Below are 16,371 nucleotides of genomic sequence, written 5' to 3' on the forward strand. Positions count from 1 at the left end.
TACATGGAAGGTGATTTGGATCAAATCTAAAAGGAATAAGTTTGGATTTCGAATTCTATGAGATAGAGTTTTAGAAATCCAAAACTCTTTCAATTTTGCACCGAATTTATCCAAATTTTTTTTGGAATTTTCGTGGATTTTAGGGTTTACATTGTACACCCTTTTCTGGTGATCCATGCAAGAAAATATGGAGGAGGTGCTCAAGAGTTGGGCGTCCCTTAACTTGCCATGTTTGGATAAGCCTTGACTAGGTGTTTGACCTAGACAAGGACTCTATCATATCTCTCTATATAAGACGAGTTTCTTCATAAAATTTTAAGGGAAGATAGTTTTTTGAGAGGCCTTTCTACCATCCAAAAATCAGAGAGAAATACCTTTGGGTCATGGAGATATAAAAGACGCAAGTTTGGGTGTCTAGAGAGAAAAACGTGAAGAAGAAGAGGGTCTTCTTCTAGGGTTTTTATTTTCATATCTTTCCTCCTTCCATCTTGAGTTTTCTGAGAGCGTCTCAGATCTAAAACTCCTCCTTCTACTTTCCATCTTTGGAAGAGTCTAAATTAAGAAGAAGGAGGCACCTGATCAACCATCAAAGAAGGATCAGCGCAGTACTAGCATACTGTGCTGATTTCCTGAAGCAGGACTTCTGATCGAGATTCGTGGGCTCGTGTGGACGACTCCTAGAGGCCGGACACGTGTGCGGCTTGCAACATCATCCTTAAGCCCGGATCAGCGAGGTTAGAGCGTCTAACTTGCAAGGTAATAGATCTGATCTATTATTTAATACATACATTAGATGTAGCTAGTATAGAAACATGTTGATATGATCAACATGTAGTTCATACTATATTTATATATATTTTAATTTTTGATTTAATGCTATATAATAATCATGTAATAGGATCTTAGATCTAGGGATTTTCTGATCTTAAAAAATAAATTTTGATTTATTTTAGTCTTCCGCTGTATGATCTTGAAAAAGTTTCAAGATCGAACCCTGAAACCCTAGATCTGGTTCCTACACTGAAATGGGCCACGAAAGTATGTTCGAGCTGTCCGAAGGAGTGGATGCTTCCTGAGCGAAGGTCGGAGTACCAGGCCCTGACGGCCTTGCGAAGTGTGGCGAGGAAGCCGATGCAGAGAAGGGCATCAGTTGCCCCTTGGATCATCATGAGAGCCTTGTAGCTCTCCAGATGGTCAACTGGGTCGGTGGAGCCGTCGTAGGGCTCCACATGAGGCATCTTGAACCGACTAGGGATCGGCTCGTCGAGGATGAGTCGGGAGAGAGGTTGGGCGGTCTGAAAGTCGACGTCGTTCGAAGACTTCTGCCCGTCCACCTGAAGCTGGGCGAGCCGACGGTCGATTTTTTCGAACCTGCGTTCGTAGTCATCGGTCCGTCGGTGCTGGGAGACCCCGGGGGTCGAGTCTCCCGATGAATCTAAGAGGGAGGCGGACGGTGTTTGCGGCCGCTTCTCCTTCCTTGCTCGTTCCAGCCGGGAAGGAGACGATTGTCGGGACAGGTGGGTATCATGCCGTGGCCACCTCTCCTCCTCTCGGTGGGAGTGCTGTGACAGCTGCTCCTGAGGAGGAGACGGAGACCGATGCGGGCATCGACGGCTGCTCCTGGAGGGCATCGGGTGTGCCGCCGGTTGCCCCACCGGCGATTGCGGCAATCGGATTGGTTGTTGTTGAAGGCTCTTGACTACATCCGTCAGCACAGTCATCTACCGCACAATCGCCGTAATTTACGCCTCCGTGGTCACCACAGGATACGGAGAGCTGGGCTCCGCCATGGAGGGTGGAGGAGAGGTCTCTTCCCGGTGGGAAGAATGCCTCACCGATCCGATGGCCCTCGATCGCTGAGCTCTGGTTCTTGTCATTTCGAAAAAAAATTTTCAAGCTCTGTGGAGGTCGGACTAGTACGCGTGCCCCCCTACCTGGCGTGCCAAACCTGTTGCGGCCAATCCCCTCATCGCCTGATCGTCGAGAACGAGCACCTGCAAGAGAAGTCCACACTGATTGGAGATGCCTCCGGCGAGGACCCTCCGACGGTCAAGTCAGAGAGGAGACTAGGCAACAGTAGAAAAGAATTAGAAAAATTCAGTGAGGGAAAGGGTGAGAACTAGAGAGAGCTAGTCCAGGGGCTTCGAAAGAACCTCCCCGCAGCACTGTTGTCTTCCCCGTTTTATAGTAGAGCGCAGCGTGATGCCGTCATTAATGGTGCAGACAATTGGGGGAGTTGTCAAATCATCGGAGGCTGTTAGAGTTGCCGCGGACTGTCAAGTCACCGTGGATTATCAAATCGCTGGGATTAACTTATGCCCTTGGCAGGACAATGTCCCAGGATGGCTATGCCGCATGCCTTTGTCAGGACGGCGGCCCTCAGCAGTCATACGGCGTTTGAGGGAGCCGACCGGCCATACGTCGGTATTTGGTTGTGGGATGTCGGGTGAAGACCTAGGGACCCTCCGACGGTCAGTCTGACGCATTGCGGGAGTCGGAGATCGGACTCCGTCGTTCGGCCAATCGGGAATGGAAAGGATCTGCCCGACCGACATACCTTCGGTCGGACGGTGTCAGCAGTCGTCGATCGGTGCAGTCGGTAGAATCGGACTCCGGTCAGGCGGGCCCGATAATGAGTCGGCGTGAGAGGGACCGATCGGTATATGCCAACAGTTCACAAGCCCACTAACCAACCAGCGCTCAGCGACGTAATCACCTCTACGTTTTGGAGGGCTTAGGATGGTCGACAGCTGGCCAAGTATGACTCTATATTTACTTTGCATCTTTTGCTGTTCGCACCTCAGATAGGAGATAAAAAGGCTTTTGTCCACAGTGAGTCAAAATAGATTTTTGTCACTCAATTAAAATTTTCCAAAGGAAAAAGAAAAAACAAATGTGCTCGGAACTGGCTGGATTCAGTTCCCCAGAATTATAACAGAGCAGTTGATGACAATCAGATTAGCATCCAAGGTTCACAGGCCTCAAGAGTTGGGCATCTCTCATGCATGGTTATGGTTATAGGTTGCACACGAACAAGGAGGATGCAACTGGCAACGAAGGGGTTGGCATCAAAGGCGATACTGAGGGCACAAGCTAGTGATGATGTGGCCTTGGAAGCCGAGAGGAGTATCGGGAGGGGTGTAGATGGAGTGGGCAGAGGAGTCGTCGAAGGAGGAGGATGCTTCCCCCCCACTCTCTTGTGCCAGAAGAAAGAATGGAGGGTGTTTCCACGGTAATCAACTCGGTGAAATTGGATTTTGATTTTCCTTTGACTTGATCAAAAGATCAAGTGGACCAGGACCAGGGCCTTATTTAACCAAAGTTTTATCCGGCTGTCATGGATGCTATCGCCTTAACCCGCAAAAAATACTGATATTTTTATTTATTTTAAAATTTTAAAATGTTTACTAGATTAGAGATATGGTCCAGAATCATTTGCCGTGCATTTTTTGCACCAAAGAATGTGGTACCGCTATGGATATTTCCGTAGCTGCTGGATGCGCTATGACGAGTGACAGTTGTCTGGAGGTCTTCTGGATGGATGACATGATGGTTGTCCGAGACTTGCTTGGTTGGTAGAAAATTTTTTTTTAAAAATTTTTTTTATAAAAAATTATTTTTAAAAAAAAATGATATCTAAGAATATAATTTTGATATATTTAATTAATCATAAAAAATATGATTTTTTAAAAAAATAAATATTTAATTAAATATTTATTTTTTAAAAAAATCATATAAAATATTTATTATATTCTTAACAATTATAAAATCATATTTTTTTTGCTCCCAAACTCTATATAAATATTAATATAATATTTATATACATATAAATATAATATTAATATATTATAATATAACATCAAATAACAATTATTTATTATTTTACTGTAATATTAGTATATATATTAATATAATATTAATATGTTAGTATAATATATTTATTTATGTAGATATTAATATAATATTAATATAAATATTATATTAATATTAATATATTATAAATATTATAATATTTATTTTAATATAATATTATATTACTATTTGTAAGGATAATATTAGAATAATATTTTTTAAAAGAAAAAAAAGATCGTCAATTCTTGTCTCACAAGAAGTTCTAAAATTTATCTTTTTTACGAATTTATATTTTTCATGAAATATAACAAAATATTTTTTTATAAATTTTTTTATATATATTTTCTCTCCTCTTAATACTTCATCAAATAAAAATAAAAAAATTCACTTTATAGGAATTACCACTTCTTTCTATTTTCTGTGAACTAAACGAATTCTAAAAGTGACACAGAAGTTTGGTGCTAAAGACACAGCAAAAGATCAAAACTAGGGAGATATTTTAGATATAATTCTATTTAATAGTCTAACTAGTTTGAGTTCAGATCTTTCAGGGTACATAATTTGTGCAATCATATCATCTGATCATAAAAATGAATAGCTATCAAATGAGATTGGCGGTGCGTGCCACATGTGGTCGGTTTTGAATAACACACACACCATCATCTTTGTGACCGTATGGCCGTGGATCGACTGGTTTGAATTGTAGTTGAGATATAAACAACGAAAATAAGTAAAATCACATGACAAGTATAAAATATAAATCTGGTGGCCACGGGTTCGGTTCAGATGTCTCTAACACACAAATTTAGTCCGGTCAGCTCAACCGGGGCCCACTTAGATGCTTATTTTATGTAAACCAACAACATCAACTTGTCAGGTCCAGGTCCAACCTCGATAAAGTCATCATCCTCCCGTCTCCCCGGGAAGAGGGGGCTCCCTCTCCCCGGGGAGAAGGAAATAGAAGCGCCCCAGTTTTCTCCTTCCCCATTCTTCTATAAAAGATAGCGCAGATGCCGTCAGCATTGGAGAACAAATTTCTTGGCAGCTCTGGAAACTGGCCCTTCTGACGTCGGTGAGCGAGGTCGGAGGTCGTCCGCGCAAAGGTGCGTGCAGATGAAGTGTTTTCTTCATGCAATGTTATAAGCTCTTCCTGTTTGGGCGAAAGCGCACCGCTTTAATGTGATAGATAAAGAAAATACTGCATGAGTATTATTACGTCAGAAGCACACGAACCAGGGCTCTGCAAAGCCATCACCTTCACACAACTCAGAGCATTCTTCTTACTACATATGACTTTCCAGCCAAGCCAGCAAAATTTTTGTTAATAATTTCAAATGACTCAGAAGAAGTTTGTTGTTTACTTTTTTCGAAGGACTCAGGGATGACTCTATCTTTACTTTAAATCGTATTTTTCTGCCTAAAATTTTGGCCACTTTATTTATGTTTTTTTTTTTTTTTTTTTTTTTATCTCTTACTTCTTACATTCCTGATTGGGTGGTTTGGTCTTTGTTGCAAAGTGCTTTCCCATTGTTAAATTCAACGTCGAAGTGTGTATTGATGTTATTCATAAGATAATTCCAAACTCCAGGGATCGGCTAAAGGCATCAGAGGCGAGCCTGAACTTGGCCCCTCGCCTGCACCTAAAATGAAGCCCAAGGCAGGTAAGGAGCTTCACATCCGTGACCTTGAAGATGGAAGTAACTGGAGGATTAGAGATGAGACAATAGTTGAGCTAATCAAGAAGCACCATGCTGCCCCTGATCAGAAGACAAAAGATGAAATACTCAAGACTCTTCAGGTCAGCGATAAACAGAGACCCTTACAGATTACAAAACTTTAAATTTCATTTCTCTTCTAAATTACTTGCAGACTATATGTTGCATAGTCCGCCGGCTCGAAGCAAGATGCAGCCTGAGATGAAACTAATTTGATTCGTTTAACTGTGTGTCTTACTTGCAGTCAAAGGTTGCTTCATCAAGCAGTGCCTCAGGTCGGGATGAGAAGATTTCTGCGGAGCTACAGAAGTTGAAACTTAAGAGTGATAGCAAGGCTTCTGTCGGAAAAAAGGACAGTGATAGCAAGGCTTCTGTCGGAAAGAAAAAACGATAGTGCTCGCAAGGCAGATAAGCGAACAAAATAAAATTGACATAACATGAGGCTACCATGTTGATATTGTGACTAGATATGTCCGTTATCATTCTCTATGCTATGGTATTTATTGGGGAAGCTTTCTATCTAAAGACCACTATGGCCATCGGCCCTCCTGTAATTTATACGTCTTCCCTTTGTGTTTCTGTATTTTTATCCCTTAATAAACTGGATGGGAATCATCTTTGGCCTCTGTTTTGTCTTCTACGTTTTGATTGAATCAATATATCTCTGTATGTTCATTACCCATCTGTAAACTTATTCTGTACTTATAGGGTACCTTTTTTTTATCTCTTAATAAATTTCAGTGGCTAACACAGAATTAGCATCCTTAGCCTCCAATCACACCAAATAAAAAATAAATAAATTGGATTGGTATTAACGGATATTAAAAAATCCGAAAGCGTTGGTGAATATTAATGATGAAGAATTGATGAACGCGTCTCTTCGTATTTTTGGATGATGTGATTTGAAGTTCTATGTAAGTATTCAATCATTATGCCTTTTAAATTTTAACAAGACATGTATGCAGGGGGCATGTAAAGTTTTCTTCTTTTCCCTTTTTTTTTTTTTTTTTTTGGGTGGTGTAGAAAGGGGGGGGGCGGAGTTGTTGCGGGGGAAGAGGAAGACAAAGACTGCGACTTTGAATTTATTAAAAAAGAAAAAGGTAATTACCAGTAAAAGTATTTCCATGTGAAGAGAAAATAACAAAATCTGTTATGAGACAACACCACATGCGAAGTATGTGAAGAGTTAACGTTGTATCCATATAAATCAGTGTAGAAGAAGCTTGTGAGTCAGTTCCTCCTCCGGATCCTTCTTTCTTGGCCCCGGCGGTGCAGTTCGGAGCCATCTCCTACCACACTCCTTCCCATCTGAAACTTTGTTTGAATGGGGTCGGAAGAGGGGGGTAATCATCTCCAACAATGATGCTGATAGGATTGCTTCCATTCCTCTGGGAATGGAAAACGAGAGGGTTGATATCTCTAGCCTTTAGATTCCCTCTCTCTGATTGGCGGGTCATTTAATTATCTCTCGATACAGAATTCTATGGATCAGTCTGTGTTGGTTTGCACTTTCTCTGGTTGTTGTGTGGTCTCGTTGTAATCTTTTTTTTTTTTTTTGACTGAAACCAGAGGTAGCAGGATGCTGCCCCCTTTTTATTGTTGGTAAAAAAATCAAAATTACAATTCCAAGAGAAGCAAAATATAGAAATTACACTGAAGGAAAAGAAAAGAAAGAAAAATAAAGAAAAGATTATCTACAATTTGTTATATTTGTAGTTAAAGTTTTTAGCTTCATCCAGAGTCTCCTATGATTGTCTTCATTCTTCAAAGAATAGAGATGTTTCTAGCCATGAAAAGTACGAAGAATGTTATGAAAAATAGAGAAGGCAACTTTTTTTCCTCAGAAATATCCGATTGTTCCTTTTCCTTCAGATTTCCCAATATGCCGCAGCTAATAATTGATCACCTACCTTGCTCTTAAGTTTGTTCTTATTTTTCCTTCTCAAGTAGTCCATATGTTAAGGAACAAAGAAGGTTTATCTCTTAAATTCAGCTGCAATTTTATAGTTGTCCACAAACTCTTTGTAAGAGAACATCTGAAAAATAAGTGGATGCCCAAACTTGAGCCACATAATACACACCCGGAGCTGATATTCCAACCTTTTCTCGTAAGAACTTCTCCGTATGTAGCTTATTTCTTGTTGCCAACCATAAGAAAATCTTCACTTTTTCAGGTGTTAGTGTTTTCCAAAAAAATTTTGAGAAAGGATCTTTGAGACTAAAATAATTAAGGAACTTGTAGAAGGAGTCAATAGTAAATAAATCATTCTATGTAAGCTTTCAAACTGGTACATCAGCAATACGAGATGGCCTAAGAGGAACGAGAATGGATAGCAAAGAAGATAATTGGATCTCTTGAAGAACAGTCAATGGCCATTGAACTTTGATACACCATCTCAAATTCCTTCAGCTCCAGGACGATGAAATTGGTCTATACGACTTCAATACACAATCATAAAACTCTTCGAAATAAGAGCAAAGAGGGATCATGTCGATCCAGACATCCTCCCAAAAATGAATCGAGGTGCCATTCCCTATCTTAAAAGCTACACAACTCCACAAGATGAAAATTTTTGAAAAAACATCTTTCTATGTGGGAGACAAGCCTGACACGCCCCTCCTTAACGATTGCCTTTCTTCCTATCTTGCTTCTCCTTCTTTCCATGTCTTTGCACATGATGATGTCGTCGAAAAACCCACCAAAAGCCAAGTCATGTCTTTTCTTATTTTGGCTAAGCCCCTTTCTCTTTTTCCAGCCACTGCCGCCTTCGCCCTTGGTGCCACACCGTTAGATCGTGACACCTGACCTTCTTACCACCCTTCCTGGAGATCCTAGCCATCAATGATCGATGATCAAAAACTCTTTGAAAAAGGGAGGATCCCTTTTTTTTTTAGTGTTTTTCTTATGATTTCTGCCATCCGGCCCTTGTCGTCGGTCGTCCACCACTACTCCATCGTCGGCTATGCCCTACCACCCACTACTGGACCTCCGGCTACGTTGCTGCACCCCGTCGGAGCATCAATCGTCATTTCTCCTATTTTCTAAAGAAGAAAAAAAAGAAAGAAGAAAGAAAATAAGAAGAGGAGAGAGAAAGAAGACCCATCCCTCTAGTATTTCTCTCTCCTCCTATTTTCTCTCTTTAGATGATGATTGGATCCCAATTTGCTATTTTCTCTCTCTTATTTTCTCTCTCTTTCCTACTAGTATTTCTCTCTCCTCCTATTTTCTCTCTTTAGATGATGATTGGATCCCAATTTGCTATTTTCTCTCTCTTATTTTCTCTCTCTTTCTTATTTTCTCTATCTAAGAAGATCTAGAGCATCCAGTATCGAGCCATGTCTTCCTTTCCTAGAGACCCATGTTGATTCCGGTAAGATGACCCCATATCGATTTGGTGTCAGATGGTCTACCGGACCGATCACCTAGTGAATCATCTTCTTTCATTATTATTTATTTTATTAAATAAAAATTAATTATGATTTAATATTTTGAATAAGATCATCTGATTCTTCTAATGAAGTATAAAGATCAAAGGTGAACGAGATAAATGGATCTTATGCTTCTTATTTATTTTTAAATTGTCATATTTTCTATGTAATTGATCTATTGAATTCATATTTTTTATAAAATCAGGATCAATATATGATATATAAAAAAATATATTTTACTATGATAAGTGATCATTCCATGAATATATTTTATAAAAATAATATATTTATGAAGTATGAATTTTATTATTTGTGTCCACCAACGTATATATATCTTTTAATAAAAAGATGTAATGATTTTAAAAGTTCTCAAATAGCTATAAATGAATCTTTAAAATTGAAAAGGTCGACACTCATGAGCTAGCATCTAAAAGAAATATGGCTCCATTAATGGATATAAAGTTAATATATGAAATAAGAACTCTGTCAATTGAAAAATATGATCCTATCATGGATATAAAGTGATCATAACATGAATATCTATAAGCAATATTTTGAAATATGACATGAATATATGATAAAAATGATGTTAGGATTTGATGCCTCGATATTCGATACATATGAGCCCATAGCGAGATCCACGACGAAAAATGGAGTCCAACGAGATCAAGATCACCCTAAAACAGAGCTCGAATGGAGGAGATACACGCTTTTGAAGTCAACACAGAATCCGAGACGGTGGAGGACCATCGATGGAAGGCACGCGGGGCGCGCGGGCCAGCCCAGGCCCGGGCACGGCCCAAGCCCAGCACGTCGCTGGGGCCTGTTTTCCCGATCCATCGTGGATCGGGTGGTCCACAGTCAGGCGTATGGACCGCATGGGCATTTCCTACACATTTCGTATGGTCCACGATACTATTTCATAGACCGGTTGCAATCGGATGGCTCTGGGAGGCTTACGATGATGATCCGATGGCTGAAGGGATTTTTGGGCTATTGTTTGGGTCTGATTAGGATTTCTAATCCTAATCTAACCTAGGTTTAAGGCCTTTAAAAGCCTGTGTATATGAACAGAGAACTGCGTGGTGCGGTGCTAATTGAGGAGAGCGCAGGAAAATCGAGAGCCCATGCAAAGAGAGAGAGAGACCCATGGCGCTATGAGGAGAAGGAGCAAGAGGCTTTTGGACAGCGAACAGCGGTCGCTTCAGGGGTTGAGGGGATCTTCTTAGAGCGAGAGCTTTTATGAGGGAAAACTTTCTGTGAGAGAGAAATTGGGTGTACGAGGGTTGAGGATGAGATCTCCTCTTGTAATATTTTTTTTCTCATAGTGAAGTTTGCATACCCCATGGAGGCGAGCCTTTTTGGCTGATCCACGTATTTTGATTGTTTTTATTTTATTTCTTCTTTCTTCCTACTGCATCGCATGGTACCGAAAAAGACTTGGGAGGTGTGTCCTAGCCAGATATTCACCTAACAAGTGGTATTAGAACCAGACGGTACAATGATGCAGATTGCAGTGATGGTGAGCAAGACTGAAGATGGAGAAGACAGGATCAATCAAGATGGAGATCAATAAATTTGATGGAAAGAGTAATTTCTCCTTGTGACAAGCAAGGGTAAAGGACATGCTCATCCAATAAGGGTTGATTGATACTCTCTTATGCGAGGAGAAGCCGACCACCATAGAGGTAAGGGATTGAAAACAGCTACAAATGCAGGCGGTGAGTACCATCTGCATGTACTTTGCAGATGAGGTGGTGATCTATGTCCTTAGCGAGACTTTTCTGACGGTGCTGTGGTCGAAGCTCGAGGAGTTGTACATGGCGAAGTCTCTCACCAATACTCTTTTCCTCTAGAGACAGTTTTACCAACTATGGATGACTGAGAGACAGAGCGTACAAGAGCATCTAAGCCACTTCTAGAAGATCCTCACCGACCTCCTCAGCGTTGATGAGAATGTTGAGGAGAAGACCAGGGCACTGGTTTTCCTAGCATTGCTTCCACCTTCGTATGAGTCCTTGGTGATTGCTCTTCTAAAGGGGAAGAGCACCATCAAGATGGACGAGGTCACCGCGGTAATACTCCAGAATGAGATTCTCAGGAGGGAGAACCCAGCTTCGAGCTCAGGTGGCAGCAGCTCAGCTTGGGTGGCTTTTGGAGGAGCAAGAGGCGGTAGACCGAACGATAGGAGATCGCGACGAGGGCGGTCCAAGTTCAGGAGAGACTTGAGCAAAATCAGATGTTACCGGTATGATGAGTTGGGACATCTAACCAGAGATTGTTCTCAACTCAAAAATCGGATGATGGTTGCTGTGGCGACGGTCAGTAACGATTCAGAGAAAGATGTCCTGGAGATATCTGACGAGGTATCTACTTATTTCCAGCAGTGGATATTAGATTCAATATGCACCCATCATGTATGTTGCAGAGAGGAGAAATTTGACTCCTTAGAGAACAGTGAGGGCATTGTTTATTTGTCGGCTAGATCAAGCTATGTGATTAAAAGAATCGAGACGGTCAGTTGGAAGACACATGATGGTGTAGTGAGGAGATTGGGAGAGGTCCGATATATATCCGATTTCAGACGGAATCTTATCTCACTGAGCATACTGGATTCAAGAGGCTACAAGACGGTAGCTGGTAGAAGAATCCTGAGGCTGCTATGCAGTGATAGGATTGTGCTGGAGGGGAAGAAGGAGAGGAGAGGACATTATTACCTGATAAGGAGCCCAATACGAGGTGGAGCTCCAGATGGAAGTGGATCGGGCACGAGACAAAAGACTCGGGAGGATGAGAAGCGACGTCACAAGGTGAGATTCCTATTACCGCAGGATGATGCCTCGAGTAGGTCTCAGATCAGGAGGAGCACGACATACGACAGAGATAGGATCGAGCGATCTGGCTCGACTTTCATATTTGCCTATCCATGATCAGCAGGCGATTGCTCCAAGACATGAGGGCGAGGAGATATAGAAGCTCTCAGAGTTAGGAGGAGGTTGAATATCGAGTCGAGATAGAGATTTTTAAGATTTGACATCTCGATATTCGGTCCATATTAAGCCCATAGCGAGATCCGCGATGAAAAATAAAATCCAACGAGATCAAGATCATCCCAAACAAAGCTTGGACAGAGGAACTACATGTTTTTGAAGTCGACACGAAACTCGAGACTGTGGAGGACCGTCGACGGTAGGCGCATGGGGCGCGCGGGCCAGCCCAGGCCCAAGCGGGTGCGGTCCAGGCCCAATGCACCGCTGGGGTCGATTTTTTCGATCCACCGTGGATCGAGTGGTCCACAGTCGGGTGCGTGGACTGTGTGGGTATTTTTCATGTGTTTCGCATGGTCCACGATACTATTCTGTGGATCGATCACGATCGGATAGCTCTAGAAGGCTTGTGGTGATGATCCAACGGTTGAAAGAGTTTTTGGGCTATTGTTTGGGCCTGATTAGGATTCCTAATCTTAATCTAACCTAGGTTTAAGGCCTTTAAAAGCCATTGTACACGAACAGAGAACTGCGTGGTGGTCGCGTGGCTTGGTGCGGCACTGATTGAGGAGAGTGCAGGAAAATCGAGAGCCCACGTGAAAAGAGAGACCCGTGGCACTGTGAAGAGAAGAAACAGGAGGCTCTTGGACAGCGAACAGCGATCGTTTTAGGAATTCAGAGAGTCTTCCTAGAGAGAGAGCTTTTATGAGGGGAACTTTCTGTGAGAAAAAAATTAGGTGTACGAGGGTTGAGGGTGAGATCTCCTCTTGTAATATTTTTTTTTCTTATAGTGAAGTTTGCATGCCCCGTGGAGGCGAGCCTTTTTGACTGATCCACGTATTTTGATTATTTTTATTTTATTTCTTCTTTCTTTTTGCTGCATCGCGTGATACCGAAAAGATCTTGGAAGGTGGTGTCCTGGCCAGACATCCATCCAACAAATAATTTATGAATTATATTTACAAAATATTCATGATTTATGTATACATGACTGATTGTATAACTTATTTTATTATATGTCTATGAAATATTTTATTGTATACTATCTGTTATTTTCTTAATATTGCATTATCATAAGAAAACTTATGCTTGATCCGATAAGAAAACGTAAGTTTTATTTACTAAGCTGGTATAACTTATATTTTATTTTTTTTCTTTTATAGAAGAATAAAGTTAGAAACGATGAAGAATTCAAGCTTGGAGGTCTGCATAACAAGCTTGAAAATTTTGTAGCTCAAACTTAGTTTATTAGATGATTATGGACTTGTAGTTAACTATTTATAAATTTTGAGACATGAGTTTGGTATTTAATTTTGGATTTTGATATTTTGATATCATAAAATATTATCACTTGATAGCATAGCCGTGTTATTTCTTAAATTTGAGGTATGATATTTTATAGTATTAAAGCAATAGATTTAATCATAGGTAGAACTTAAAGTAGATAGTTAGGTCATGTGCAGCTATGGGTGCAAAAGAATTTGATCGAGTTGGATTATAAGTGGTCTTGATTTGACTCGGTTCCTTGATCAAGTTTTAATATTAAACCCAAACTCAATCCAAATAGAAGATTGGATCAGATTTACTCAGCTCTATGGATAAAAATTTTGCTCTAATCGGTCATTCGGATCGGGTTGGGTCTATATATAATCCAGCCCCAATCCAAAAAATTTGAGTCTGAGTTTGGTTTGATTAGGATCCGGATCTATAATCCCAAAATATTGCCACACCCATTTCTTAACCATGTTAATGATTTATAATCTCATTTGCTTTTTTTTACTAAACTTCATTTTTTCCTCTCTCTAAATTCTTTTGTTTAATTGGGAGAAGATTCCTTCGTAGATTCCTTCTCTTTCATTTTCTCGGCAGCCAAACAAAACTTTTAAACCATTTAACTCAGAAAAAATATGCATTTGATAGACATTATTAATAATTATTCTTCTAATATAGTTGAAAATGTATTATGGCCAGATCTTCTAACATTCCAATATTGCATGCAGTATATTCATCAGAAGATATATCAATTTGAAGTCACCATGCTTAGATTTACAATTAATATGCCAAGGGAGAGGAGGTGGTCAATATCTTCAGACTAAAAACCAAGGTGGCAGCACATAATGTGGTGACTATAATCAAGTGCATCCCCACCACCTTTGCAAAATAAAAACAAGAAAAAAAAAAGATCCACTTGAAACTCAAAATATAAAAACCAAGTGGTCAATATCTTTAGACTAAAAACCAAGGTGGCAACACATAATGTAGTGACTATATTCAAGTGCATCCCCACCACCTTTGAAAAATAAAAAAAAGAAAAAAAAACATCCACTAGAAACTCAAAATATAAAAACCAAGAATTCATATTAATATATGGTCTGAATCTAATCATATATTCATATAAACCATAAAAACCATCATGATAAAATATACAAAGCTACAAATCTTATGATACTAATGGGTTGGGACTTATAGATGGATTCGGTTATTCAGGTCCAATATTGAGTTCAAGTCAGATCAGGTTGGGTTTGAGTTTAGTAAACCAAGGTCAAGTCTGGTTGGGTCATGGATCAGCCCGATCCAATTTCAACCTTAGGTGAAACTTTCTACTATCACCCATGCATCCCCAAATAAAATTTTTAGACAGATGTTCCAACTTCAAAAGGGTTGATCCAGGTAGAATAGTATTGGATAACAGATAGACCGACGTATATAAGAGATAGACCGGCATTAAGATAGCACCGATTTAACCAAAAAAACCCGGCCCATCGTGAAGAGAGACTTGAACTTCCATGCATCAAGCCGTCCTCTAACCCTATTTAACATGAGAAATACTTCACTGCACCGCTCCTTTCCCCACACTTGGAGTATAATTTTAGTTGGGTCACGTCCACCGCTGAGCTGGCAAGCCAGACCACGGAGTGGTGGACTTAGTCCAATCAATAACCAGTCTTGTCCAAGCTACGGTCCCGAGCATCCATGTACCATAACAACCTTCGACTGGCACCGGCATTGGTGCCTTCAGTGAGGAATAGAGTAGTAGTTGGGAAGGAGATGCTAATCTCAGGGTCCATTCGTTCTGGTCCAAGTTTCAATATATGTAAATGTGTGTATGTTAAAGGTTTATGCATCCGGTTTGCTTCTTATTTGATACCGAAAGATATAAATTGAATAATTAATCAAGGCAAAGTCATCTATGCTTTGAGAAGTTTATTAATGGAATATCCAATGAAAAGGTAAACTTAGCATTTATCCTATATGTAATATATATTGTACTTTTGTATTTTTATTTTAAATTTTCAAAGGATAGGATCTGGTCATGTAGGGTGAGCTAATCATGATTAGGCCTGCTAATGAATTGTTCAAGCCACGCAGGTTAGACCAAAACTTACAAAAATCATGTGGGACTGGGCTTAAGCTCTAGATTTTAGGCATGATATCAAGGCTTAGGTTGCGATCAAATATAGCAAAATCCTATCGAAATCAGACCTAGGGTTGATGGCACCAGACATATGCTTATATTTATGTCAACTCAACTTTGCCTCGATTTATATTAAATAGGTTTATCTTTTTAACTAAAATAAAATAAAATGAGAGTGAGCAGTGTGATAGGGCATCTATTTCATGCATATAAAAGTTGCACCTATATGTTGCACAAGGTGATTAGATCAACTCGTAAGAACTAATATAACACATGAGAGCTGTTGAATATTTAGTTACAACGTTATATGACACTAGAAAACTTTTAATGAATATCTGAATCTTTTTTGTCGTTTGACTTTATCAAGATTACTTCAGCGTTCCCTCTTTTGGGCCATTGACTAAACTTTACCACAATCAATTAATCCAATGTAATACTAACCTTTCTATGTTGTGTTTATTTCTAGCATAGGTTCTCAAGCGCATCATTACAGAATTTTCACCTTTATTAAGATGTCACTGCCACTCCTTCAATAGCGCAAGCAAAGGCGGCTAGAATTTGCCTGTATCTTTCTTTATAAATGTATATACGAGAAAGTTTGCACCTAACGTCAGGATGGCCGAGTGGTCTAAGGCGCCAGACTCAAGTTCTGGTCCTCGTGAGAGGGCGTGGGTTCAAATCCCACTTCTGACAGCTTTTCTTTTTATTATTGTCATTCACAATGAGCCAAATAATAATTTGGGGTTCCAAAAGTATCATTTTATTTTGTCATTCATCACTTCTAACTATTTTTATTTTAACATCTGCAATTTTTTGCTCGACATGAAGAATGAGCTAATTAATATTTTTCAATTTTCTAAATTATTTTATAATGGGAAAAACTTCATCGTTCCACTCCTATCCCTACTCCATCCACCGAGATTACTTTGATGATTGGTGGGCTGGTACATGAGGTCTACATATCACCAGCATA

The 16,371-nt window shown here is 40.0% G+C and overlaps 1 protein-coding gene and 1 non-coding gene across 2 annotated transcripts; both read left to right on the top strand.

Moving 5' to 3' along the window:
- Positions 1 to 4,791: 4,791 nt before the first annotated feature.
- Positions 4,792 to 6,193, top strand: LOC105042275 (uncharacterized). The gene is made up of 3 exons (XM_010919411.4): positions 4,792 to 4,955; positions 5,441 to 5,650; positions 5,812 to 6,193. Exons 2-3 carry the CDS (start codon positions 5,498 to 5,500, stop codon positions 5,959 to 5,961), a joined length of 303 nt encoding a protein of 100 aa, XP_010917713.1. The 5' UTR covers positions 4,792 to 4,955; positions 5,441 to 5,497; the 3' UTR covers positions 5,962 to 6,193.
- A 9,814-nt stretch (positions 6,194 to 16,007) lies between these two features.
- TRNAL-CAA (transfer RNA leucine (anticodon CAA)) lies at positions 16,008 to 16,091 on the top strand. The gene has a single exon. It is a non-coding gene; the product is annotated as a tRNA-Leu (tRNA).
- Positions 16,092 to 16,371: the final 280 nt, after the last annotated feature.

The sequence above is a fragment of the Elaeis guineensis genome, chromosome 3 (assembly GCF_000442705.2).
Source record: "Elaeis guineensis isolate ETL-2024a chromosome 3, EG11, whole genome shotgun sequence".
NCBI lineage: Eukaryota > Viridiplantae > Streptophyta > Magnoliopsida > Arecales > Arecaceae > Elaeis > Elaeis guineensis.

Coding starts and splice junctions, on each gene's coding strand:
- LOC105042275 (XM_010919411.4), top strand. CDS start 5,498: ATGAAGCCCAAGGCAGGTAAGGAGCTTCACATCCGTGACCTTGAAGAT. Junction 5,651..5,811: donor AAATACTCAAGACTCTTCAG/GTCAGCGATAAA, acceptor TCTTACTTGCAG/TCAAAGGTTGCTTCATCAAG.